Below are 27,417 nucleotides of genomic sequence, written 5' to 3'. Positions count from 1 at the left end.
CGCAGGAGTTTTGTTGTAGAGATTCCCAGCCTCTGCAACTCTAAGCACTTGGCGCACAAACCGCATCCTGCAGCAGCGGGGGAAGAAAGTTTTGACGGTGAAGAAGGTTGGGGTTGGTGGTGGGGATGGGGATGGGGATGGTTGGAGGAGTGGTCGGGGGGAGCTCGCTGAAAATAGCAAACTGACGGCGCCAGAGATGAAGACAGAATGTTTCGCAGCGAAAAGTTTATTCTGCTTCGCCACCCGCTACCATCCAATCCGTGTTTTTTCCTGCACTTGTCATGCAAAAACTACGGAGCCTGTAGCTACAGCCAGCTTCTTGTCGTAAGTGCTGACGCAGCTCTAAGGACGATGTACCCCGAGACAAACACAGTCTCGTGTTAAAGATGTTTGTATCTTCCGATTCGTTGTGCTCTTCATCCTGTTGCATAACACAGCATGCCAGAGGAAATTAAGCTGTCAGAAATAAATTGTAACATAAATAAATCTTTAGTTACTAGCACAGTGGTACTAAAAAAAGGTTTAGTGAGTTTATTACTAAAAAGGAAAGAATAAACATATAGATATGGATGTTTCTACCCACAAAGCTACCCTACCCTTTTCCAACAGAAATTTGACAATGACACACCTCCACGTTTGTGATGGTGTTGTGTGTGTGTCCCCTGTTCTGGACCCGAAGAAGGAAAAAAAAAAAACCCGTGAATTATACTTCTAGGATTTTTGTTTCTTTGCCTTTTTTTTAAAGGTAAGGTTTGGTTTACTACTTGATTGGCTGCCTGGCAAGGCACGAGTTGATGAGTGCCGAAAGTAGTTTACTTCTGAGCAGTGAATTTCAACTGGTAGACAACACCGCCCCCAAACCTTGAAAGCTGCAGCCCTGGGAATGGGAAAGCTATTTTGGAGGCACATTTCTAACTCTGCTTTTACGATGGTGCCAAGTAAAAAGTGCAAGGCTGCGACGAAGAGGACCACCCACTGTTTGAAAGTTGACGGGTAGAGGAGAAGGTTTCTTGCTCCCATCTACCCTTCTCTCATCCGGTAGGTCCGATGTCTTGGAAGACAACGAAAGGCTTCTTGAAAACTTTTGTTTAAAAAGTAATTCTGACCCAAGATCTTTTTTTTGGACTTTGAGCTTATCTACCACAGGTTTCGTTGCACTGTTGTCTTTCTTCGCGAGAAGGTTCGGAGAAACAAAGTGCGGTGCTCGAGATTCCGCGGCCATTGTTGAGAAGTGGCAGTCCTTCAGAATGGATTGGTTTGGTAGTTTCTTGTTTTTGTTTATTTGTTTGTTTGTTTGTTTGTTTGTTTGTTTGTTTGTTTGTGACGTTTTGGGGATCCAAAGGACTGTATTGCCAACCCGAGATCAAATTCTTCACCATTTTTACAAACATTTTTCAGCGCTTAAGTACATTAATTCCCAAAACGCGATTTTTGTTTTGTTTTGTCTGTGTTGACCCCTTACGGAACATGTTAAAGAAAATTGCACGACAAAGAAAATTTATCATCGAAAGATACCCAAAAAAAATCGTCAGAAAAATACCCAACAAAGTGATCAAAATGGTATTGAGATTTCAGCAACATTGTTTCTTCCCTCCATCTTGTTCTTTCATCAATAATCTCTGTTGCAGCACTATATGGTGACTCACTATACCTTGTCTTATGTTTTAAAAAGATTTTGTTGTGGAGAGATGTTTTCTCTTAGACGACAACCTTCAAAAACAATCTGTCCGGTGGGTGAGAGTGCACAGTGACTAGAGTGCGGGTTGTTGTTCATCTTGTCACTATTGACATCAATGACGGTGTCTCTTTAATGTTTTTTCTCTCTCTCCCTGCTCCCCTCTCCCCCAACTTCGCTCCATCGCCCTCCACCCATCGTTCTCCTCCTTTTTGTGTGGCCGTTAGGATTTGCTGAGACATCATCGTGGTCACAAAGCTCTGTGATAAAGTCACACCTGCAGATGACAACCACCTCAGGGAAGGACTGAGGATGCTGCACCACTCTTGTCTGCCATCCATTTACCTCCCGTGGTTGGTGATGGTGGTGGTGTAGACGGGGTAGGGGGTCGGTGAGCAGGCAGCGTTCGTATTCACAAAGGCTGTAGCCGGATATTCTCAGCGTAAACGGCTGTGTGAAGAATAAAGTGCCCGGCCATAATGGATCGTAACGACTGGAAGATTAGCGCGAATGATCTGGAACAAATCGAAGGAGATTTAAGTCCGATTTGGAAAATATCCTCATGGTGCTTGTGGAATATTCCACGTCGGCTCCTAGTCTGCGGTGTTGTGGACAATTCTGGAACAGGTCTGAAACCCTTTCGGAAATCTTAAATACTTATATGTAGGTTTAGATATGTTAGGATTTCAATGAAACATCAGATCGTAGAGAAAGACCGGAGGAAAAGTGTACGGAACTGACATGACTTTTTGTCATTGGGGACAATTTAAAATGTTTTACAATTTTTTTCAAATTTGAAATACAATTTTTGGCTCTTTTCGCAAAATTGAACTTTTTTTGTCAGAACTGAAGTTTACTTTTTGCACTAGAGATTCTACATCCCTTTGTCTGCTGGGCAAAATAATAACAATAGTTGTAATAAAGCTCAAAGATGAATAACATCAGAGCTAAACAAAGCAACCGTCGTCTTGACTTTGACAGTCGACATGACAGAATCTGTCGGTCCGTCGTGAATAACCGGCAGGTGATCTCACAACAAAAGTCTGTCACGTGCCCTACCCCTCAGAAAGGTTTGTCTCTGTGTTTACTTCTCTCACTCGCTCTCGAACACACACAATCTCTCTCCCTCTACGATCACTTGCATACAACATACAGGACCCACAGACACGTGCTTCTAGGCCAAGTTGAGACAAACTCAAACAGGTCTGTATATTTTCTTGTTACATCTTGTCTGTTATCTTTTAATTTACCATTTTAATAGTGAACTGCTCTGAAAGATCATTTTCAGTTTTTCAAACCATTATCGTGTTTCATGATAGCGAAATACACTTTCTAATCCAAAAGACACCTTCTGCCTGCTCACACCATCTGATACCCGATCCATTTCTTTTTCGTTTTTTAAAAAATATTTTTAATCCTTTTTATTTTGTAGAAGTGTTTTCTTGGTGATTTCAGTCTGATTTACTTTGCGCCATTAAGCTCATAGGGTGTGTCATTATGAAAGGCAGATTGCGACACCTTGATTCTCTGCCCTTACGTGAAGTCACGTAGAGGCGCAGGTAGCAACATCATGTGATAGCAACAGACGTAGCAGCGACGTTGACCCCTGACCTTGCCGCCGCATACTCTGACTGTTGTGAATGTAAGTGGAGAAGTTTCCTCAGGAGTCTATCATGATAGACAAATCTTCAACGTCTAATCACAACTTTTTTGGTAAACTTTAAAAGCTAGCGGTATTCTCGCGAGAATGCTTTTGAGCAACTAGATTATAATCAGGTCAGGGATTTTAAATCGAGGCTCTAAAAGCTAGGAGCCGTTTCACACTATTTTTGTGGGTAAAAAAAGTTGTCTAATGAGTGTGGTGTAATGTGAAAAAATAACTGATTACCGGACAAGTGGCACTTTCATTATGTTGCCTGTGTCTTCAAGAATGGCAGCTCTTAAGATCGGCTGTCTGATAATGTTAATGCATACCGATAGAAGCGAAGATATGGTATTATATAATAATAAAAAGTAAAGAGGTGGGCTCTATCTCATCAAAGAACATTTTGGAGATGGTGGGAAAGTTTCGGGGTGCATCAGTGCAAACAAATGCTTGGAACGGTAGTCGTCTGGCAGTTCATAAACGAAGTGTTTATGTCAAGCACACACAAACACATGCACGCTTCTCGGACTTGTATCTTCATTTACCATCTCCCCTTCCCTACTCCACCCCTCAAACCCCTACCCACAGTCCCACCACCAACCTTCGTAGCATCCCCGGCTTTTCACACCCTGCGGAAGACCTTCGTGGTTGTTTGATCTCGCGGCTTGATTTTCCCCTTCCTCTAACCTACCAACTCACCTTTGCACCTCAGGTGCAAGAAGAGCGCAAGGTTCAGTCCTTCTGACAACACAGCATCAAAGGGGCTTGACAAAACCTTCTCGAGAATTCCCTGTGCGACGCATGCGCAGAGAGGGGATTTCCGTGCAACGAAATGCCTTCATGTCGTCGGTCACTCAGTGCAGGTGTCCGTCCAACAGGCCGACAGAGCCTTTACACTGCCTTCCGACAGGGTGATGCTTGTCATCTATGTCTATATTTTTCATTGAAGGCAGCATAGAAGATCATTTTGTGTTTATTTACAGACTTGTGTCCTCTCCTGATTGACAGGTAGTACCTGGAGACTACACAGGTAGTCACACCTACTGAATACTTCGCAGTCTGCAAGTTTACGACTGCTGAGACCAAGAACTGACTTTGCAGCTAAGATTTTGTTACCTCATATTATGTCAGACGATATATATATATACTCAATATATACTGTGTATAGGTGGATTGCTGTCTGTCTGCCGAGACCAAAGCTTAGCCTCTTGCGAAGTTCTCCGCTGTTAGTCTCGGCGAGCCTAAACAAAGAATGTGACTAAACCGGAAGTTTTGTACACTCCTGCCTCGTTTTAGTAGTTAACTAGAAAAAAAATCGTCTGTCAGCAGTCCAGTAATACAAGTTCGTGTTTTAACCGTCAAAGGATGATCCCAAGGCTGTAAGAACTCGTAAAAACACACGAGGTTGTATTCATTGTGTAACTGTGGACTACCAAAACGCAGAGAGACATACTTTAGTCTTTAGTCATGAGGTCAGCGATGAAAAAAAATTATTCATAGTCCCATAGGTTGTAAAGTTTCAAAGACGGCTTTAAACTAAAGACTTGCTTTCCATAATGCAGAGGAGGGAAAAAATATAAAAAAGCGAACCACACCCAGTCTTACGCACGAACGAACCAGCGACCTCTGGAAACCTTGTAACACCAATCGTAGATAGTATTACTGGTGTGACAGTCGTCAGATTACAATAACTAACACACACACACTCACAAATAATGGTGACTGCCACTTCTATCCACGCATTAAAAGAAAAAAAAAGTCTACAAAGGAATGTTCCGATTTTTGTCTTTTTGCATTCATCTTGCAATCTCTCCAGCCTTCAGGCAGAGTGTAAATCAAGATGGTGAGCCTGGTGTTCTCGCCGTGAAACAGCCAGTGTTATTTAACAGTTTTTAGCCCAGGCACCTGTTTACACAGTAACCCTAATCCCGCTGCAGCCCTGAAAAAGGGGACGGAAGGTTTAATTGCTCTTTTAGAAATAAGAAAAAACTCTATCACACGATGAGAAGGCGAGGCGAGGTTTTGTGCGGGGCTTAACTATTTATTACTTTAATAAGCAGCAGTGGATAAATTGACTGCCTGCTAGCTTGGTCCCAAGAAAGTTCACTTGCCATGTTTAACTTCACAATTTATGTTCCTCTCGGGCAACTGTCTGTGCGCTCTTCCCTGTCTCTCACTTAGGTATTGCTAATATTGTTAAAGTCGTCTTAGCTGGGGCCGTATGCATGAGCCAAGGGTAAACCCTCGGAAGTAACTTTCTACCCAGACTCCATTTTTTTTAAATCAAGATCCACACAGACACACACATAGTCTCAAGGAAAACATGGAGTGTTGTCCTTTTGAGAGTGCCCGTAAAATTGCACATTGTCTATTTGCGGCTACTTTTATGGACGGATAAAAATACGACCTCTTATGCAACCGGTCCCCCGGATCTTATGATGTATGGCTGTGATTATATAGTCGACAGTGGAGCTTAAAGTCGGTAAATCTACCCAGGGCAGTGACAGTTGAAATGGGTGCACACTTTAGGGGAAAGCTGCACGGAGCTCACGCGGGGCGTCCAGTCATCTGATGGCGAGGCTGTAAAGTGATCAGGTAGGCTCGCCGGTCGTCAGCAGCTTGGAACCTTCAGGCCGGAGGGGAACTCTGGTTCGCTGGCCTTTTTGAAGATGTAAAATATCTCATAAAAGATAGCGAAAGAAATAACCGGTATTCCTGTTGAGGTTGGCTTTTATATTCAGCAAAGTGTTTCTGAAGGTGGACGAACTTTGTCAGTTTGCGCGTGTGTACATGTTTGTTTTATAACTTTAGTACAATTAATTACAGAAATACATATGACATACTCTGTAGCTCACTTTGGGAAGTCAGGAGACTAATCTAGCCTGATGAATATTGTAGAAACTGGTTTGCTGTGAGTAGGGAGAGATCATCTCTGCTCTGATAACAACTGGTGCTTCAAGTTTATCGTCAATGATAAATAACGACATCTGGACAGCATTGCAAGTTATGTAGTCCTTTATATGAGTCGTTTTGATGCCTAATATGTTCAAGATAGGTTCCTGGTCTTGAAAAGCAAATAGTAATTCAAGTCCTCGACATGGTTTAACACAGCAGTTAAAGGTGAAAGTCTCGGTATAGTCCCTGCTGGGACTGTTAATAATGAGATTCACTGTCAGAGGCAGTCTCCAGCTTTTGCATCATATAGTATTATTAGTTTCTCATAACTACTGAATGGGCAGAAAAAAATCAGACCAGATTTTTATATTATGTCCTCTTGATGTGTTTATTCAGTATATTTTTGATTTCATTGAAAGGACCTCCAAGAAGAATCGTGTTACTTTTCTCAGATTCTATTTAGACAGGAACAACTTATGAACTGACTACAAGATGAAAACACCAAATAGTCTTAACATTGCAGATATCCTACAATTATACTGGGTGATCTACTTCACTGCTTCCGACCTCATGAATTACCAGGGAAACTATGCCGAGACAATAATAAAAATTAATGCCTGCTTCAGCTTCTCCATCTTCGTATGGAGGAGTGATAGAGGAGGGATGGGGGACGGGAAAACAAACATGTGATGAAGCGTAACCTGCTGAACTGTCGCACAAAAAAGAAAGAAAAAGAAAACTTTCGTGCCTGAATGTGGCTTGACCGTCCCCGTCGTTACCTCCCCACACTCCACCCCACCTCACCATACGACAGACTTTGCTCCAAGGGGCGGGTCGCGGACTCTTTTTCCTCCTTCCACTGATTGAGAGATCACGAACTTCTATTTTCTTTTGTTATTTTTTCTTCTATTCCTCACCCCCACTCTCCATCCACACACGCACACAAAGGCGCTTAAGTATAATTGTAGATGAATGGGCTTGCACGAAGCCGGGGCAAGAAGTGGCGTGTTGGTCTTCCTCCCGAAGTGGTATCTACCTTCTGGTCCTCGAGCGTTGGTCTCCGACAGTCCCGGGTCACTTGCTTTCGTCTGCTTGGCCGAGTCACGCGAGAAAGCGAACCGAAACCCATGCGAAGTTTGGAAACTAGATAGTGGGAAGACCGAGCTGTCTGTGTTGTGTGTGTGGCGCACCTCTCTAGGCAGAGAGAAAGAACGAAAGACATACATACGTCCACCGAAAAAAAAGAAAGAGGGAGCTAACTCTGTTAGATCAAGAATTTCAACGAACTTTGTAATTTTAAAAGAAACTGGAAAAAATTAACATCCAATTTATAACTAGTGAAGTTTTGATTACGGAAAAAAATATTTCTCGAACAGAAGGGCAGAAGGCTGGCTCAGACTTTATTCGAGACCGCGCGCCTTTATTCAGAGGTCGGCCGACCGACTGCTCAACGAAACCAATCCTACAATTATTGTTACTTATTACCTGGAACTGACAGGCCCGTTAGGCAGGATTCCAGTGTCATTGGCAGGTCAGGTAGTGCTGGCATGCTTAAACTGTGTCTGTTGTGGATTCCGTCCTGTATCATGTTCAGTTATGGAAGAAACGGTCGAGAGGGGAATGTGTCTCGTATTTTACCCTCGTCCCATTGTGGGCAGCAATCACAAGGGTCAAAGGTCATCTGGTGTTTGAATAATTGGGCAATGTCTTGTCAAATTGCGGTGCAGTTCGATCTCTCAGCTTGCTTCACCTCTGTGAAACCAGGGGCCAGTTGCACAATGCAAAGCATTTCAAATTTTAAACACATTTCGGTCTTAAAGTCAGTAATCTTTGTGATTTGTTCAATGATTCTGGCGATATCGGTTTGTTGAAATGCAGACCGCTGAAACAATTTTGCCATCATTGTTATTTCATGGTAGGGTATGTTGTTTGTTAACAGTTTGTTTTTAAAAATGATTCTGATGACCGTGGTTATCGCTTTCAAAACAGCTTAGTGAGTTTACACCAGCTCTGAGCTGAGAACAAGTGGTTTTTAAAATAATTCTAAAACACTTTTAAACGGCTTAGAAGCAATTTTATAAAAACATTTCTAAAATCTGCTTCTACAAAACAATTTTAAGGTTTAGACGTGTTGTGCATCGAAACCCTGGAATCCTTAGCCTAAACCTTTAATTCTTAGCTACGGGTGGGTTGACCTGAGGTCGTCGGTGACAAACAACTTTTGGCCAGTAGATTTCTAGCAGACACCAGGCATAATATCCCATAATGCTCTAGGTGCTTTGGTGATGCTTTCATTGATTTCATTGACTGACACGGTCTAACTCGGAAATTTAAACTGTCAGTATCAAAAAGTACATACACAGTTATAGAGACCTGGACCGGGTGTTTAGCATGCTGCTAACTTTCTAAGCCTTCCAGCTAGCATGGTGCTATTGAAACAGGCTCCTGATCACACAGTCGGTCCTGTAATATCTTCCTACCCTTGTTCTACATCCGGGTGGGTGTGACTATACCGGTACATGGCTAAATCGACTCATAGTCAAATACAACACAAAATATGAGTTAGACTGTTTGCTAAACTTTAGCCATTTAGTTAGTGGGTAGCGTTGTAGCTAGCGGGGGTCCAGTGTACAGCAATAAATGTCATCCTTCGGGATTTTTTTTCTTCTTTAAAGTTTTATAATCTTACTGCTTATGCATTGATAATATATGCGCTTTAAAAACAGCATTCTCATGCAGAAAATAACAGGTGCAGTCAGGCTAAAACGAGAAAGAATAAAACAATATAAACTGTCTTTTAAATTTATACATTCAGAAAATCTCAAGTAACGGATTTCCGTGTGCTAAACGTCAGCTTTGCTGAGGACAGTGGAATCAACTCGAGCTTAGAGACAGGAAGCTGTAAAGGGAGAAGTACTCCACAGCATGACTAACTCCTAGAAGCAATTACTACAATTATAATAAAGTCCAAATCTTCTTAATGTCTTAAGATCCGTTTGTACCTGTGTAAAGCGCCATTAAGCTTTCTTTGCTCTAAATCAGTGTGAACATCCGGGCACCTGTCTTGACAACATCTCCCCCCATGCTCCTCAGAACTGAAGAGGACCGCACTGAGATTTCAAAAAAAGATTGAGACAGAGCGCATGAACAGGAAGAACAGAAGAAGGAAGAAGGGAAACAAGAAGAGAAGAAATGAAACAAAGAAATGTCATATTGGTGGCAGGCAAATAAACACTGTTAAACTACAAATCGGTTTAAAATATTTTTGTCTGCGTTTCACAGTTTCAAGGCTTCCCATTGTGGTCTTGTGTTGATGATTATTGTCGTTTATGTTTCAGGACTCACTATTACACGACATACAAGGACCAATACCAGCAGCAACCCGTCACACGGTATCGTTGTTGTAACGGTTGGCAGCAGAACGACCAGGGATGCTCATACCGTGAGTTATTTCTTCACTTCTTGGTCATTCTTTTCTTCCTTCTTTTCATCTATTCTTCCCATCTTTCTCTCTTTTTTCTGTCTTTCCTACCTCTTTGATTGGGAGTAGGGGAGGCTATCTACCCAGATGTAGGGATAAAATGCCTTACATTGATGCTTACTTGATTATCAGAAAAACAAACTTCGCACCCAACTATTCCTTTCAAAACTTCTTATTGTACCATGAAACGACAATCATTCTCTCGCTTAATCTTCACATCTATCGCACGCGGGAACGGGTAGCGGGGAGAAGGGACGGAAGGAAGAGAGGTGGTTTACAAATCCCAAGAGATTATTTACCAGCTTGCTTGCAGAAACAGAGGGTTTAATGGCCTTGTGGTGTTTATACACCGTGAGAGAGAGAGAGGGAGAGAGAGAAAGACTGAGTGAGTAGTTATTCCAATGATGAAGGAATTTGTAAGACGCATTTGATGTCGACTGATAAGTGTGACTTCATGCAGGTGAGCGCCTTGAGCCCTCCTTTGTATGTGGTTAGGCCGGCTGTAAATAAACATTATAATTCTTACATACGTTCTGATCAGTACCAGTGAGAAATACTGTCTCTTTTATGCACTTTTATATTTCACTACATATTTGTCATCTGACCAGTCTTCCCAACACTCCTCATCTGACCTTTCCACTATCGTCGCTTGTCATCTCACATGTCATCACAACAACACGACTACTTCATCTGTCATCTGACATGTCATTCATTAAACACAATTCCCTCCATGTATTTTTTTTTTTCATTTGTCATCTGACCTGTTATCATACCACGATTCCTTCCTTGTCCTCTTGTCCTCTGACCTGTCTTCCCAGCAGCTCTAGTCTTAGCACTGCCCTCGTCGTTACCAGGACCTGGTCAGACTCTCATTTCCGATGCTGAGGACACAACCGCCATTGTTGGTGCAGCCAGACGGACCATCTGACCACGATCATTAGCTCCATGTAGAAAGGAAGAGCTTGGGATGGTGTTGAACACTCCACATCCTCTATATCCTGTCTACTCGTTCCTAAAATAAACTCAAAACCTCAAGCTTGTGTATTTATGTGTGTGTTTAGGTTGTCATAAAGCCCACGGCGTTCTCCAAAAATACCTGACGGGTTGCCGATGTCCTTTGATGATTTTTACCTGATATAGGCGGTGTAAAATAGCGTGGTGGAATGGCTGTTACGCGTGACTAGGCAAAAAATGTATAAAAATAATTATGGGGTAACACAACACGTTTGCACTCTTGACAAGACCTTCTTGGTGACCTGGATCCTAGTACATTCAGGTCTGTGTGTGTGGGTGTTCTTTATCTGGATTGAACTCTTTAGAGACCCTTACCAATCCAGTTTTGCTTATATTCATAATATTTATTTGATTGTGGTAAGGTCTCGGGGCCTGTTGCCTGAATTTTATATACAGACAACTTCTGAAAGAAGTTTCATGCAACAAAATTTGTACAACATGAACAGCACTACTATGACCTGCTCAAAATCAGGTTTTGTGATGTCGGTGTGAAATCAGTCCTGTCCATGACAAGCCGTATAATCTGCTTCATGCAGTCGCATAATATCACCTTACCTTAGTCCCTGACGAGGGCAAACACTGTCAAATATTTCTTTTTATGTCAGCTACTCAGGTGGTCTTGTCAGTTGGCTACAGGTAACGCACAGGTGTGCTATCCCCTTGCCTTTCACGATGACAATAGTTCAAGAACAAAATAATGTTAGGTGTGTGCTAAATGCCATTTATTCCATCACATAGCCTTGTCTTCAGGGGCTTGTAGGTAAATCAGTTTATGTAAGGCCTCTTTGTTCTTTCTTGTAAATACAGAAACCAGAGACTTCACTGTTACTGTTTTGTTTATTTTATTTCTTGTTTGTTGCAGCACCACAAATAAATTTTAGTTTTTAAATAAACAACTTTCACAATGTTTGAAATAGACAACCTTTCACCTTTTGTTGTTTTCAATAACGATTTTTTTTTTTTTTGGTGTTGCTCTTACCTTTCACCTTTTGAAGCAAACATTTTTTCTGACATCAGAATCCCTACGGATGACCTAAAATAAGTAAACTATGTTTTTAGATGATCTGTGATTCCCGTACAGGGTGCCTGGCCGAATAGGTTTGTTTACGAAACAGCTACCTGTAAATATTTATCCTGGGTTGTCTGAATATAGAAGCCTGTCTTTCTGCTTGGCACTGGCTTTAGAAGTCTGTCAGTAATCGTTGCTATTCATCTTCTTGGACAGTCTGATTGTAGTAATCTTTCTGCCTGTTAGTGTGTCCGCGTAAGTCTTCATACAGCTGCTTCTATTCCTCCGCTGAGTTCCTGTCTGTGTGTGTAGGGGGGAGAGGGGTTGGGGATTTTTTTCTCTATTGCTTTCTTGTTTTGCATGTGTGCTTGCATGTGTGTCCAATGCATTGAAACCAGTGGAGCTCGTGTGCTGCGGACCTCCGTGGAAGGGTCATCACGAGGAGCTGGGTGGATGGCTAGGGGTGGGATGGGCGTGGAACCGTCAATAACTGTCGGGCGTGCTTCCCCTTACGTCACAGTCCGTTATCACGGCGGGCCGTGAATATACCCTGTCACACCGCGTCTGACTCGGGCACGCGTGGTCAGCCCCACCTTGCATCAGCTTTAATCATCATAAATCACCCGCAAACAGCACGGCTCATAATTCACATTCCATTACGTGTGATCTGTGTAATCAAGCGTTATTAGATAAGTTAGACAGTCACCTCCCCTTCCCTCCCAACCTCACCCAATCCTTACATCCCCTTAAAAAAATAAAACGGTTCTTTTGAAGAATGGAGGACATTGTTGGTGAATAGAGGGATTGGTGTGCCACCTATACACAGTTCTTTAGCTGCCAATATCCTCCGGTTAAATATCTGTCGGGTGAGATGTTTGGAGTATTGTAAGATGTGAACCTGTCCCATACTTCTTGGTCTGACCGATCCTCCTTTGTGTGCAAGCGTGCACTAGATGCACCTGTCAAGTACCGGAAAGTGCCGGCGGCTGGCAAGTTCAAATCCAGTGCGTTTTGGCAGCTGCCTGGTTGCCATGGTCACTGTCAAGTGAAGCTCCTTTATATACGAAGCTGGTGTGTGTTAGCAACTATCTTCAGGGGAAAAGACAAGGAGATAAGAAAAAAAAAACCGACATGAAAGAACCGACAGGAGATTCTTGATGTGTGAAGTGAAAACATTCTTTATTTATCCCCCATGGTCGGTTTTAAGGATAGAAGGACGAAGTGAGAGCTTTTTTTAAAACATAACAATAAGGCTTTTTTTATTATTAAAAATAAGCCTAAAAAAATTTAGAGTATTTGAAAAAAAACAACCAAAAATGATAATTTATTTCTTATATATATATACACCAGGTAGACCACATTCAGTACATTTTAACATAATTAGACTACTTAGTAGATATATATATCATTAACATGCTTCACTTTTCTCTAGAGGATAGCTGTTTCAAAGTCACATTCACAGCTAAAACTAAACTCTCAAGTTTGCTACATTCCAAACTGTCCTGTCGCTTATGAAGAGCTCTCTCCACCATGACATCAAAGCTGATCCTGTTTATCCAGTCTCTGAGTTCTCCTGACTACCAGATACAATATTTCTGTTTTTTTTTTTTTTTTAAATCACATCCAAAAACTCGAGGCCTCCTGTGGTGCTCCTATAAAACCCTTGCACCGAAAATACTTCATACCTTTGCAGTACCACACCCTGGTCTGAAGTTACGAACATCTCCTGCACGGAGGTAGAAAAGACGGCCTGACTGTCTTTATTAGACTGAGCGTGTCGAAACACAGGGCACAACAGGGTCAAAGGTAACATAGCGAGGAAGGTAGTTAACATCTTGCCATTTCAAAACCCGACATTACAGACATGACAGCAGATGAAAGAGTTGTCTGCTGCTGTTAAATTTTATTCTCTGAATGAGTCAGGGTGGGTTTATAAGGGGCGTGGGTGTGTTGGTTGGGTGTAGGGGGGGATGAATAATTTTTCAAGGAGGGGAAAAAACATCAGACCAAGGTTGTAATGATTTATTATGTGATAACAAGCGAGACTGGAAAATTAAATCAACTTGAAGAACATTAATGCTGGGTATGCAAGAGATGGCAGGTTACATAAGGTGTTGGAAGACTCGTCCAGACCTCGGAAGGACTCGGAACTCGTGTTCCACATGTCCATGGACGTTAATGGGTTAATAGACGGTCGTTCTGTGGGAAGGGGAAGACACGAAACACGAATCCTGCAACTCTTTATAGTAAATTACAAGGTTGGTCCACGTTGGAGCTTCGTGTTCCTGGGGCTAAATCGTTGGATATGGTTGGTTCCCTTTTTTCCCATCGAAGCTTTGAGTCTTCTTCCCTCTACCCATCCGCATAGCTTCACATCATCCCTGGCGCCTGTTTGTTTCTTTTTTTGTCTCCCGCTAGATTTTCTTCCTCCATTTATCAGCTGACTACAGGGGAGTTCATTTGTAAGCCAGGATCAAGGCCAGCCTGAGGGAAAGGTAAGGGCTGGGAACACAAACAAAGAACATTTGTGACTGGATGTACATGGGCAAGTGAAAGTTTTCATTGTGCGAGGTTTAAATTTATTGCGCTAGAGACGTGTGCTTGAAATTAAAAAGAGTCCTTCGTGGTTTATCGAGTTTAAACGAAGGAATAAATGCCGCAAGTTTCAGTGCACTAGGGATCACTTTTACTAGCGAGAAAAGAATCCACAAAACTGGAAACACTGAAAAGAGAATGTCCAGTTGACGGCTACGACCTGTTCCGTGCATTCCTTTATTACAGCAAGCGCCTATTGTCGGGAATTTCTCGGGGGATTTCCCCTCTTAAAGGCCTACTGGAGTGCATTTTTTTTTCAAAAAAAATTTATTTCATTAGAAGAAAACTGATTCTCAAATCTTCGAGAATAGCACTTTTCTTTTTACCCAATAAAACATTTAAAAACATTAATGCTCATTGCTACCTTTAAAAATTATTAAGTGAGCATTTAAGTCAGATAATGTGGGGCAACCTTTCCTCTTCCCTTTGGAAAAAATACTAAAAAGTTGCAGAGCATGTTGTTGACTAACTAGCGAGCTATGTACCATTAACCTGTCAGCAGACAGGGAGTCTAATGTCATGTTTGACTGGGGACCAGCCTTTAATGATGGGATCAGCTGTTTATGTGCTGTCATCAACATCAGCCCAGCTCACAACCGAGGCAAACAGGGAGCAGAACTCTTGCATGAATGTGGAAAACAACTCACAAATGGAGGTTCAGTAGTCAGGGGTCCTGGTCACCATCGACAAGTCTCTGCGGGATGGCGGCCACGCCCACCTTCCGGTGACGGAAGCAAAGTAACAGGTTGTCAAGACGAAGAGCTGCGAGAAACAGCAACGATAATCAATGCCTCGCCAGGGGGCGCACTAACTGCTAGTGGCGCTAATTACGCGGGAAGTAACTGTCGAGATTTTTCTTGGTAAAGAAGGATGAGAACTGGGTGCAGCAGTAATAAGTTAGTCAAGAATTGTCTAGTTTTGTTTTGGTTTATTTTTCGAGCGAAGATGGCGAGCGAGGTTATGGTCGGGATTTCCGATTTCAGAGCTCGGTTCCAATTTTTGCATCTTAAAGTTTGTTTCAGACAAACTTAAGTCGCACCTTGGTATGGGTTGGCTTACTCCTTAGATGGAAAGGGAAGGTAAGAGCGAGGGAGAGGAAATGGATTGTAAAAGCTGGTGCCGAGGTAACACCTAGGTCTACCTTTACCTTACTCTGGATTTTTCTCTCTGTTCAGGTTATCCATCTCAAGGAGTCATAGATATTTGTAGTCTCTTTTTACCTCTACTAATCATCTCAACGAAGTCACCGGTAGATGGAAGCACTTTCCTATTCAACCGGACAACTAGCACGTGTTGCACGGAGAATCCGCTGGTTGCTCCATCACCTGCTGTGCGCATGCCAGAAATAATGTCTCCTGACTGGAACTTTTCCTTCCCACCCTTCTCCCCAGCGGAAGCTCTTCACCTTCTTCCTGTTTTATTATAAAATTGTTTCGTTTCTTCCTGCTGTTGATGCAGGTCCCTCTCCTCAGCAGGCAAAATAAAACTCTGTTTGGGACAACTGACTTGATTCCCATGAACCAACAGTGAAAGAAGTAACTGCGCAAACATTGTTCCTGCTTTTGATGAGAAGGAATGAGAGGAAGAAAGGGAGAGAGAGGAGAGATGTAGAGGAGAGAAAGAATTATGGGTGGGGGGGTGCTGGGTGGAGGAAGAATGAGAGAAGAAAGACTTGAGAAAGAAGAAAAATAGAGAATCGTCTCTAAAAAATTATATTAGAACTCGGTTTTGAAGCCCAAATGATTATATTTCGTCTGTCTTGAAATAAGCGTTCAGAATTATGTTCACTTGAATTTCATTTTGCTGATTGATCAATACCACCAGCAAGGCCATCTCTTTATCCTTCCTCCCAAACGTGCACCCGCGGGACCCTGCAAGAGCCGGCACAACTTCCAGGACTTGTATCTGCGGAAGATAAAGCCACTTGTCAGTGTACCCTCAGAGTTATCGTTTGCCGAGAAACTCTTTCGCCGAGGAGTCCCAGAGCGTGCGGTAACTTGGCAACGATCCGTAGCCAATTTCCTCGGCAGCTTTTGATGACTGGTCAACCGCGAAAAAAAAGATTTGCAAATACTTGAGACTGATTCTCATCTCACAAATAAAGACATCCTAAACATTGGCGCTGCGGGCCCGCAAGGGTGGTGATTTCATTACGGTGTGCGTTTGGCCATGTTGCGCAGATTTCTAAAACCAATCCCTACCTGGTCCCGGGTGGAGTCTGGCAGATTAGGAATAGCGCGGCCAAGGCGCGACCCTCCCTTGATTGGTGTATTGATTGGTGTATTGATTGTCTTTGATGCCTCGGCAAATCGCAGGTCCCTCGCGGATTGGGAACGAGACACGTTCGTACTCGATGGTCAAAGTCGCCAGCAGCCTGCCATCTCCCACGTCCGAGACGACTGCAACATTCACACGCCGCCTGTTGTAGTCCACATCCACCCTGTTCCTTAAGTCTTGCTCTTCTCACGAGCTTATATTCACCCGGGTACTGTAGCATACCCACTGACCACTGAGCCGCTGAACAGAGCACAGTTGTGTCTTAAAATAAAATTTCTTGTGAGATCCGGAGAGTTTCAGTCCTCCTTGCAGGGTGAAGAAAGCCAAAAAGAATATTCAATGCTTTCTTGTAAATCGGGGTTGAAATTAGAAGTCCAATTTAAGAAAAATCTTTAATAGGAATGAGAGATCCTTTATTAAGTTTTGCCATATTTCTTCCATGTTTATTTACGATTTATATTTGTATCGTGGGGTTGTCCTGCCAATAAATATGAAATATTTGTTTCCAATAATTTCTAGCTTTCATTTCCTTTTTGGAACATATTTTTGACAAGGGAAATAACATAGCGAAGAAAGTGATAAGACTGGCACTTATACAATAGACAAAATAGTGGGAGGTTACTGAGATGATAACTACGATTCTTAGGAGGAGGAGGAGGAGGTTTCTCTTTATTCGAATTAAATACTTTATATATATATATCTTCACGCACCATTGCGATCTCTTTGTAGTCCCTTAATAACTATGTATCATTCCATCTTACATCCGTGTTATCTTCTCTTTAATTGCCTCTAGCTAGTTATCTATCATCACACACCTTTGTGATCTCCTCTAAGGTTGCCTTTCAACTTCATATCTTTCTTTCACGGATATTTATCAAACTTTTGAAAGTAAATGCTTCAACTGTTCACTTCTCTACGACTCTTGATATATATATATGCACACTGTAGCTTTCAGTTCAGAAACTGAACATTATTTGCCAGAGAATTGAGGGTTTTGTTCTGAACTTTAACCTGTTCCTTTTGCATCACCAGCCTCGCGTGTAACTTAACTCCTTCCGGCTTCTTATTGATCCGCCGGGAAAAAAGTCCAAAATCTTTCTTTATTTTGTTGTTTCTCCAAACATTTTCTTCTGCGGCTCCTTCTTCCTTTCTTACAACTTTTGCTGTTGTTTCTTTTGTTGATGCAACTGCGGCTATTCCTGTTTTTCTCTTTCTCGAAAATTTAATTTGCTCCGTCTTTTTATGTCCCTCTTCCAAATTTGGATTGGTTGATTGACTTGCACGTATTGTGAACTCGTGTACTTGCAGAAATGAAATTAAAAATTATTGACTTCTGTTGTGGTTTTGCAGGTCTGTAAATAGAAATCTTCTGCTCGTTCACTCCTTCACTCACAAACTTTTTCAGCCACCTGTCTGTTGTGTTCGTCTCACAAAAGTCAAGTCAGGAACCTGAGGTTTCTTTCTTCCAAAACACTTGTAAATGTCAGTGCAATTAAAAAATAATTAATATATGACATTTAAGCTATTTTTAAATGCTATGATAAATATGACCGAGAGCTCACGGAGAATATTCTCACGGGAAAATGTGGAAGGAATCGCAAGAACGATAGGTGCGCATTCTTTGGTGAATACGCTCCGACAGGTAACGAGCGAGGGGCGGGGGACTGTGGAGTATGAAGACATACATTGTGTGACAATTTATGTCACAAAGAGCTTTAGATAGACCACGAAGTTCGTCCTTGCGTGTAATATTCATATTGTATCGTCCGTGACCAGCCCAGACTTACCTCCAATGTTGCTCAGGTAGGTGGAGGTGGTGTTAGGGGAGGGAGAGGACGGTGGGAGGAGTGGCATTCACTAGGAAGTTTCTAAATATAAAAGTTGAAGACGGGGGATCTTGTATTTTTGTTTGCTGTGCTTGATGTTTTTGTTCCAGTGTCCTTCTCACGGTCTCTGCTCACCTCGCTCTCTTCTATCACTGTCGTTCGTGTGTCAAAAGATTGAACTTCTACTCAGTGAGATCAGCTTTAGAATTGGAAAATAGACGGAGGGCATGTGATCGGGGCGAGTAGGCACAGCTGCACGAAGCTCAGGGGACTGAGTTTGATCACCAGTGACAAGCTAACTCAGATAATTGTGGTGATGAGCTAGGTTGAAGACATCACCAATGGTGAACTCGGTCAAATATTACAGGTGTTGAGCTAGGTCAGGTAACTGTTGGTGAGCTAGGTCAGGTAACTGTGGTGAGCTAGGTCAGGTAACTCCGGTGGTGAGCTAGGTCAGAGATGCCACTAGTGGTGAGCTCATGCCACTTGTTTGTCATTGGAAGCTTAATGTCAAACACTTCTACAAAGGTGGAGACATTATTGGAAGTCAGGGTTCAGACGTCTAGACTAGAGAACAGGTTGTGTAGAGGACAGGGCAGTGTGCCCGTTGATATTTTTACCTGTGCAAATTACCTGGAGCTACCGGTATCCTAGGTACTGAGTGCTCGTCACTGCACAACAACCAAACTTGAAATCGTGCCTGAAGTAACCAGTGTCAACCAATGTATACAATTTGTTATTCTTCTGTGCATGTAATAATAATAATCCTCATTTATAAAACCCGGTTTCCCTGCACCACCAGGCTTAATGAGCTTTAAATAGTACACGAAGAGGAATGAAATTTTAAGAACATCAAATGCAACTTTGTACCCGAAGTCGCACGTGCACAACACCCACACTTGGGGAGGGGGAAGGAAGGAGGAGGGTCCGGAGGAGAAACATGTTGCTATTATTTCTCCTTGAGGTATTTAACTGCTTTACCTGGCGTTTACAACAGTCTTCCATGCCCCCGATGTCCGGCAATCCACCCTGCGACGACCAACGCGAAGGTTCTCATCTAACAGGACCATGGCAATGTCTGTGTGGGGGTAGAGGTATGGGGGATCAGGTAATTTTTAATAATGATAATGATCAGGATTTTTATAAGGTGGAGTCTCAGTGAATGGCAAGGCTCTACACACTTCTTTTTAACAGGGTAAGAATTTAGTTACAATAGAAAGGAAAAGGGTGGTTAATAGTACTCTCTCTCTCTCACCGAAAAACACACACATACCTTAACTATGAAAAAAAAAACCCCACTGTAGTGAGGATGGAGTAACTGCTTGATGAATTCCAGAAAGTTGTCTGTTAAGGTGAAATTCTTCTGTCAGGATAATTTTTTTCAATCCAAACACATCTCTCTGTATTTTTTCTACCATTGTCTTCGAAGCTTTCATCCACTTTGTCTGTCACTCTTTACTTTCCCAGCGTGCAAGCAGTGTGAGAAAACATACATTCCATTCTTGACCTGCTGTGTACCTCCATCTCCCACCTGACTTCACAACCAATGTCTGCCTAGTATGTATTTTCACATGCCAGCTGAAATTAATATCTTTGTGAGTAAAGACAGAAGCTGTTCTTTTTTTTTCACCCGTTCTTACTTGTACTTCACTTTATTATCATGTAATTTTTCTTGCTGGGTGCAGGTCAGTGCAACAACGCCATGTGCCACAATGGCGGCCAGTGCAGGGGAGGCTACTACCCGTCCTGCGCCTGTCCCCCGGGTTTCCAAGGTCCACAATGCCAGTATGGTGAGTGTCCTGAAGTTCCATCTGTACACTTCTCTTTATTGCCAGAAGTCAACACAGATCCAGGTTTAACCTGAACCAGACTGAGCAAGGCTCACTCGAGTAATCACTTTATTCTGGAGCACTTGTGACATTTTTTTTTCGAAAAAAATATTAAGGGTTCATATTTCTGGTGTGTGTGAATAAATGAGTGTTAAAACGTTGCAAGAAAAATGTATTCCTTAAATCTTTCATTGTCAATATCCAGAAATGCTATTGAAATCTTGGGACTGTTAATTGTATGGAACCGTCAGCTACTGACTCAGTCACAGGGACTCATCGAGGGCGATGCATCAAGTCTTCTGTCTTTCATGCTTTCATTATTTTGTGTTCACTGGGTTTTAGTAATAGGGGCTTAGCGCTGAAACATGATGCACGAATTATTGTTACAAAAATCCTGGAACAGATCTTTTGTTTTCATCATGGTTTCTTGAAAACATTTGCTTCTGGTTTCATGGTTCTTAATTTACTGTGTGTGCGCGTGTGTGTGATGTGTGCATGGCATTTTTCTTTGTGTATACGTGCATGTGTGTGTGAGAGTGTGTCAGATATTTTTTTCTAGGAAGCATTTAAGCTTCTGGGTCATGAACGTCCGTGTCACCGTTTATCAGCGCGTGCTTGTAGTCTCGTGCCAGCACAGGTTTCAACAGGTGTTATATCCTCTGACACTAGCAGGTCTCATTCGGTATATCAACTAAAATATTTTTAGCAATTTCTTAAAGTATAGTTAACTATTTTTTAAAAACAGCTTTCCTGTTTTATCTCCCTGTCTAGGTCTCCTGTTTCTTCTCTCTAGATGGCTTTGTGATTACCTGTCAGTTCAATTATAAACGCAATAGATTGTGTAAGGTAGGAATGTTTTTTTTGTAAAATCAGGAACAGAATGCAGCGCAAAAAATGAGAACAAATAAAACAAAGGTATCCCTTCAACATTTTTGTTGACAGAAAGGGTCGCTCAGCCAGCGCATGCGTAGTGCAATGATCAGGTAGGCGGTCCGGTGACGTAGAGGTTGAACACGTGTCAACAGTTTAGTGAGAACCGGATGTACTGTGTTCAGATCTCGTTCGAGTGCTTTTGTGCTTGCAGAAACCTGTTTACAGGCGGTGCTTTTCCGACTGACACCCTACAATAGAGAAACAACTTGGTCAACATCATATTGTAGTGTTAATAAGAGGTGGACATGGACCAGTTGAAATAAAAAAAACTACTCTACATCAGACCAAAGTACAGGTCTCCATTGTGCGTGCGAAAAGAAATGAAACCTTCTATGCTAAGACATTGATTACAAATCTTTTTCAAAAAAGTTTTCAACCTTGACCGAGTAGGTTTCGAGGACAGGGACTCGATCCCCTTTGTTAACCGCGCAGACTGTGGCGCCACTGTAGCCGTATCACATCTCAAAGAGAAGTGACAGCAAAACTTATGAGATCATAGCTACTGGATCCAGCTTTGAAGCCTGTGATACTCTTCAAGGCAAACCTTCTCTTCTATTTTTTCGGTGTGTGTTACTGATCCCCAGATACAAAGACTTTTCGTTATTTATTCGTTCCCAGACGGATCTGGTCGTAACGAGCAAGCCTCAGTCCTGCAGCTTCAGTCCATTCATCATAAAAATGTCTGTTCTAAAATAAACTTATTCCTGTAATGATTAATCAACAGATGGTTACGACTGAGTCTGCGGTCGGGTATCATCACATGCCAGCTCGACCTTGTGGTGAATCAGTCGCTCTGTTACCGTCAGTCTCTGTAGTTTTTTGCGTGCCACGCGGCCATGATGGATGAGGAGCCCGTATGATAAGCCTTGGAGAACGGTCGCTGTTGCATGACGGGGCGGAATAAAGCTCAGCAAAGACAGAGGGTGGAGGTAGGCAGGATGAGGTGGACTACCGTAGATTCCAGGTCAGAGATAATGTCTACATTGGTCCAAGTACATGGCGGGTGGAGGGTTGGGGGGATGAATTCGTGGGGATGGGAAACGTGCACTTGAGCTGGTGTGGGCGGTAGGTTAAAGGTCAAATTCTGTTGTTTCCCGAAGCTTTTTGAAGGATCTCTTTCAACCCTCCTATTCTCCTTCGCTCCACCACTTTTCCATTCTTCTGAGGACTGGTACAACAAAGGCGCTAAACTTTGGTATAGTGAAAGAGTCCTGTAGTGACGATGCATAGTGCTGTACATTTATAATTCTTCAAGGTGTGCAACAATCTGGGCTCAAACTATCCATTCAGTCAAAAAAATAGGGTCTGTGTATGTGTGGGATAGGTGTAGTAGTCGGACAGGTGCAGCAGTAGGTAGGTGAGGTGTACATCCATCCACTAGCGATTTCATTCCCTGTTTACCCCCCAAACCGACTTCATGGAAGTTGTTCGTTTGAATGTTTATGTCGTTGAGCACACCAAGGTAATTACATTCAGCTCATCAGAGGCCGTTCACCCACCTGGAAGAACTTACTCTCAGTGCGCATGCGTGTGGAAGTCTGGCAAGCCCTCGCGTCTGGCATCTCTCTGCTTGCGTAGTGCGTGTGCAGGATGGGGGAAACAATTGGCTTGTTAGAGCCTCGTACCCGCGTGCCCCTAAAAACTACCCTGGAGGTGCGACTGCGCATGTCTGCAGGCATACCTTCCTGCACCGAGTCACACTCGAGTGATACCGTCGTCAGAGGAGCCGGTGTTCATCCTATGCCCGTAGCCAGTCAGTGCAAGTTCCGGTAGAAGAGTCGCCCAGGGGACGTAATTCAGTTTCACGGTGTCAGGGGAGCTGATTAAAACGCGGGCGACAATTAAAATCGTCAGGAGAGGCTGCGGCACTGAAATTCGGGAAAAGTCCCTCGGAAACCTTTTCCAGATTAGATGTTTGGAGAATTCTTTCGAAAACGGCGATGAGCATCTCTTTAACATCGGATGTGGGCTCAGGGGTAATGGGATGCTGAAGAGAGTGCACAAGGGGTTGTCTGAGCCTGGAGGTATGGAACATCTTGATGTGACATCACTTCCCTCGCCTGTCGTCTGCTGAATGCAGAGCCTAGTGTATGTCGGTCAACATTGTGCACAAAGTCTGAGCCTCAGCCTCTGAACTAACTAAATACTATCTTGTAATTGATAAATAATTGATGTAAACAGTGGTCTTTTCCTGTCGTTAAGATGTCTGCTGCCGACGGAAGCACTTGTATATGTGCCACGTACCCTTAGAAGTTAATGAGCAAGGAGGTAATTCAGCATGGAGGACTCCTAGCAACGGTTGCACGTTGCATAGTTACCGCGCTAACGAGAAATAACTTTCAAGTATATTTAAGTACACCAATAGCTTCTTGGAACTTGATTTAGTGTTTCAGTAAATGTTTAGTTTATGGAAAGACCGGAAGCTGTGGTGAAGTAGTTTTCACTTTTCAGTAGTCTCTGGATCTTTCAAAGCTGAAGTTACTTTCTGTCTTACTTTCGGTCACAGAATGGGTTAGAGGACGGCAACAAAATTAAGGAAACTTCATGAAATTTTCACAGGAAGGAAAGTCAGGAAAGTAAAAAACTGGAAGCTAATAATAAGTACACAATTTTAAAGGCAAGAGGTTCAACTGCCAGCACCGTGAACTTGCTCTGGTTTAGGTTTGTTTAAAAATACAGTTTAAAAACGGTTTTCAGCACATTTCATTTCGAACATTGAATCTTTCTGCACTAAGCAACACTCACGTGGAGACATACTGACTTTTAGAAAGAAAAAAAAACCTCTACTCAAAAGTGTTTCCTTCCGTAGACATAACACGGTTTAATCTAGGAACTTCTCAGAGAACTTTTTTATGGCCAGGTTCTCTCCCCCTGCTTTGATGTAAAATGAAAGAAGGAGGCTGATAGGAAGAAACATTTAAAAGAGCAGTGCGCCTTACACTATCTTTGTGAACTGTTAAGAAGCGTGTCTCTAATTTTTGTAAACTTTAAACATTTCGCAAAACTTTTTCTTTTCTAAGTTTCGCAAACAAATGTTTAAATTCTAAACATATGTTAACGCCATCATCATTTATGACTATCTAAATATTTTTAATTTCATTTCCTCAATCTTCTGTAATTATGCAATTTTTAAAATTAGCTTCCTTCATTACTGTAATAATTAAAACTTTTTTGCGCTTATTTTAATCTACAGTTTAGGTTAAATGCTGTCCTCCCTCTCCCACCACCACTCATTCCCCTCCCCCCAGTTACATACTGGCATGTTGATTATTTTAATGCGAAAAGGATCAGAGTGTACAAAGATGCAAAAGGACATCGAAATGGTCTATGAATGATTACTGGAAAAAAGGAGAAATAAAATTTGAGGTTACAAACTTGTTTGGAAAGGAAGTTTTGCAATAGTCATTCTACTGTTCATTACCTCACGTGCAAGTATTGCTAATAAAGTGAGGAAAGAATCATTTATTTCTCCTGTATTACTCTCATGCGCTGGAATCGTAACTAAATATAATTTTTAAACATTTTAGGCCCTCGCCACAGCCTTTACCATACCTTTGATACTTTGACAACTTCAAAGCAGGAATGTTTCTAATGTTGTGTTATCGCAGACAGAGTCGTTAAAGTATTTGCATTTTTTTAACACTACCTTATCATCGAAGATTTTTATTGCCTACATCTTGATAATGTTGAGACGGGCTCTTTAGTAAAGTATCATAGCCCCTGCAGGGCCTGCACTAAAAATGTGCACGTGCTGTGGCGCGCATCACAGGTCTATCTTGTTCTTCTCATCACGAGAGTTCTTTGAGATGAGTCGCCCCCTCGAGGTCTTGTTGTCGGCCTTGCCTTCAGACATCGCAGACAGGCACCACGGTGGCAAATCTTATTTCGACAGTGTATCGTTCACAGGTCGTTTCACGTGTTGATATTGTTGTTATCGCCTGGCCGATAACACCATCCCTTTGCCGATGACAAGTGCCGGTGTTTGTCCCGAGCTTTTCTTCAACACCCTCTTCCAAGATTCTAGAAAGAGAAAGTTTTCCACTATCATTTCAAGGTATAAGTATTTCTTGTTGTGGGTTTCCTTCTTTGCGTGCATTGCATGCAACTGCAGGTCTGCATGACCTTTGCTTCCTTTCTTCTTCCGCACAGAGATGTTTAAACGCCGGGGATGCTCTTGTCATAAAGGTTACAGCCAGGAAATAACTCATTCATCGCAAGCAAGGGAGGAAGGATGTCTCACGCTTTCTCCCATCTACCTGCCCCAAGCCCTCTCCCACCCCACACACAGATTCAGACACACACATAAATAATGTAAATATATATACATTCACACACATACGCGAACACACTAATAGTTATATATACGTGAAACACTTTTGTGCATTCATGAATATATGCTCGTACGCGCGAGCGCATACCCACCTATCTACACATCCACACACACAAGAAGGAGAGGTGGTGATAGGAGAGGAAAATTTGGCAGTTATTTTTTTTTTTTATTTTGCTTATGTAAACTTCCCATGGTTCCAATCTGTAAATCTCAAACCAAAAAAATATTATACGAAGTATAAGCTTGTGGGATTTTTATTTTTTTTACCTCGTATCTTGTTTCTCCGACAATCAGATTGGCAGAAGGAGTCTGTAAAATAAACAACAATGTGATACTTGCATGCATCGTATCGTCGTCCTGAAGAGGCTTTGGAGTGTTTGAAACAGGAAATAAAGAGCTCACAGAAGGAGATAAAAAGCCTTCAGACAGTAATATTCAGACAAGGATCTTATGAAGAAGAAAGTCGACTTGCCAGGGTCAGCTTGCAGGTCTGAGATTTCTCTTATGGTGATGTACTTCAGGAACCTGCTGCTGAAATATCCTCCCGTGTGTGGCTGCCACGGAGTGAGCGCTGCTCAGCACACAGGACATCTGCCAAGTGCTTACCCAGTCAACAGGAAAATAATGTTTGTTAGCTATTTTTTTGCAGTTCTGCAGAATGCATCGCAGATATGATGTTTCACTTCAAGTCAACATCATCTTTTGAAATGTTCCTGAAATGTTTGCCAGTCCTTAAGCTTTTTGCATCTTTCCTCTGTGAGTGTGGACAAAAGATTTTTGCGAAACTATTCTATAGAGTGAGGGTGTCAACAAATTATTGGTATGAACTTAACAGAAGATGTAATTTCCAAAATGTATTACCTCTCTACAAACAATTCGTTCAGTGTTATTCCACAGAATATGGTCAACAACCTCGGCTATGGCTAATCAGCAGTGGACTCCAGCTTCTCCCATTGCCACGAAATCCGTGGACAAGCTTGCTTTCATGACCTTTGACATCTATCTGTTCGTGTTGATTTTTGTAGGTTTATAAATTGGAGAGTTAGTTTCTAAGATTTAGGATCATACTAGAAATATTTGTCGGTAATTTATCCAGACCATTCAATTACAAATTGCATGAAAGTAAAATTTTAAATGTTTTGTGACAAAGGACATAGTCTGTGCTCATTGAACATTCTTATATCCTCACATAAAATTTACACCATTTATAAATAATTGATTCAGTTTGATGTTTTATAAATGTAAGCAGTTTCTGGAAAATTGTGTTTAATGCATATAAGATATTTCGAGAGAGTGTGGTGTGTGATTTAAAAATGATGAATAAGCAAGCCTGTGACATCCGAACAGACTGACAAAGACTTAATGGGTAAACACACGAGCTCTTTGTCGTGTCAGTGTGTGCTTAGGATGTGGACAATCTGCAATTATAAAGTTTGCCCTCCGAGCTCTGAAGAATGATGTATAGTTAGCTCACTCATCCTTTTCATATGTATTCCAACTGATAGATGGGGTTTGGCAACTGGAAGCTGTAGTTGCAACCTGCTACTTTTTTCTCAACATTCCGTCTGCTTGCATTTTTTTTATTTGCATGTAGTGGGAAGTGGGCGACATTGCTGCTGGGGGATGTTGTCGGGAGGTGGAGGATGGAGGATGAACACCAAGGCCTGCGTGCAGCATGAGATGAACCTGAATAAAAAGTGCGTGTCTTCATCCATCTCCTGCTCTTTAGCAACAGCACCAGACTCTCATGAAGGGAAATTGAAAGTTTGAGACTGAATTTCCAGAGTCATGTGTACATTCACCTCCCAGAAAGGACCGACTGTTCCCGCGAAATCGCTGAGAAGACGAAATGTTTCCTCTTTAAACGAACATTTCGTGACGCGGGAAGCGAACTCGTGGAAGTTGTC

The 27,417-nt window shown here is 42.2% G+C and overlaps 1 protein-coding gene across 1 annotated transcript in view; it reads left to right on the top strand.

Moving 5' to 3' along the window:
• LOC112555913 (multiple epidermal growth factor-like domains protein 6) overlaps positions 1 to 27,417 on the top strand; it is a 114,558-nt gene that overhangs the window by 25,755 nt on the left and 61,386 nt on the right. The window contains 2 exon segments of the mRNA XM_025224495.1: positions 9,554 to 9,657; positions 20,104 to 20,208. Coding sequence (XP_025080280.1) covers positions 9,554 to 9,657; positions 20,104 to 20,208 — 209 coding nt within the window.

Source organism: Pomacea canaliculata, linkage group LG2 (genome assembly GCF_003073045.1).
Source record: "Pomacea canaliculata isolate SZHN2017 linkage group LG2, ASM307304v1, whole genome shotgun sequence".
Classification (NCBI taxonomy): domain Eukaryota; kingdom Metazoa; phylum Mollusca; class Gastropoda; order Architaenioglossa; family Ampullariidae; genus Pomacea; species Pomacea canaliculata.
The sequence above is the reverse complement of the archived record's forward strand: the minus strand, read 5'-3'. Positions and strand labels throughout refer to the sequence as shown.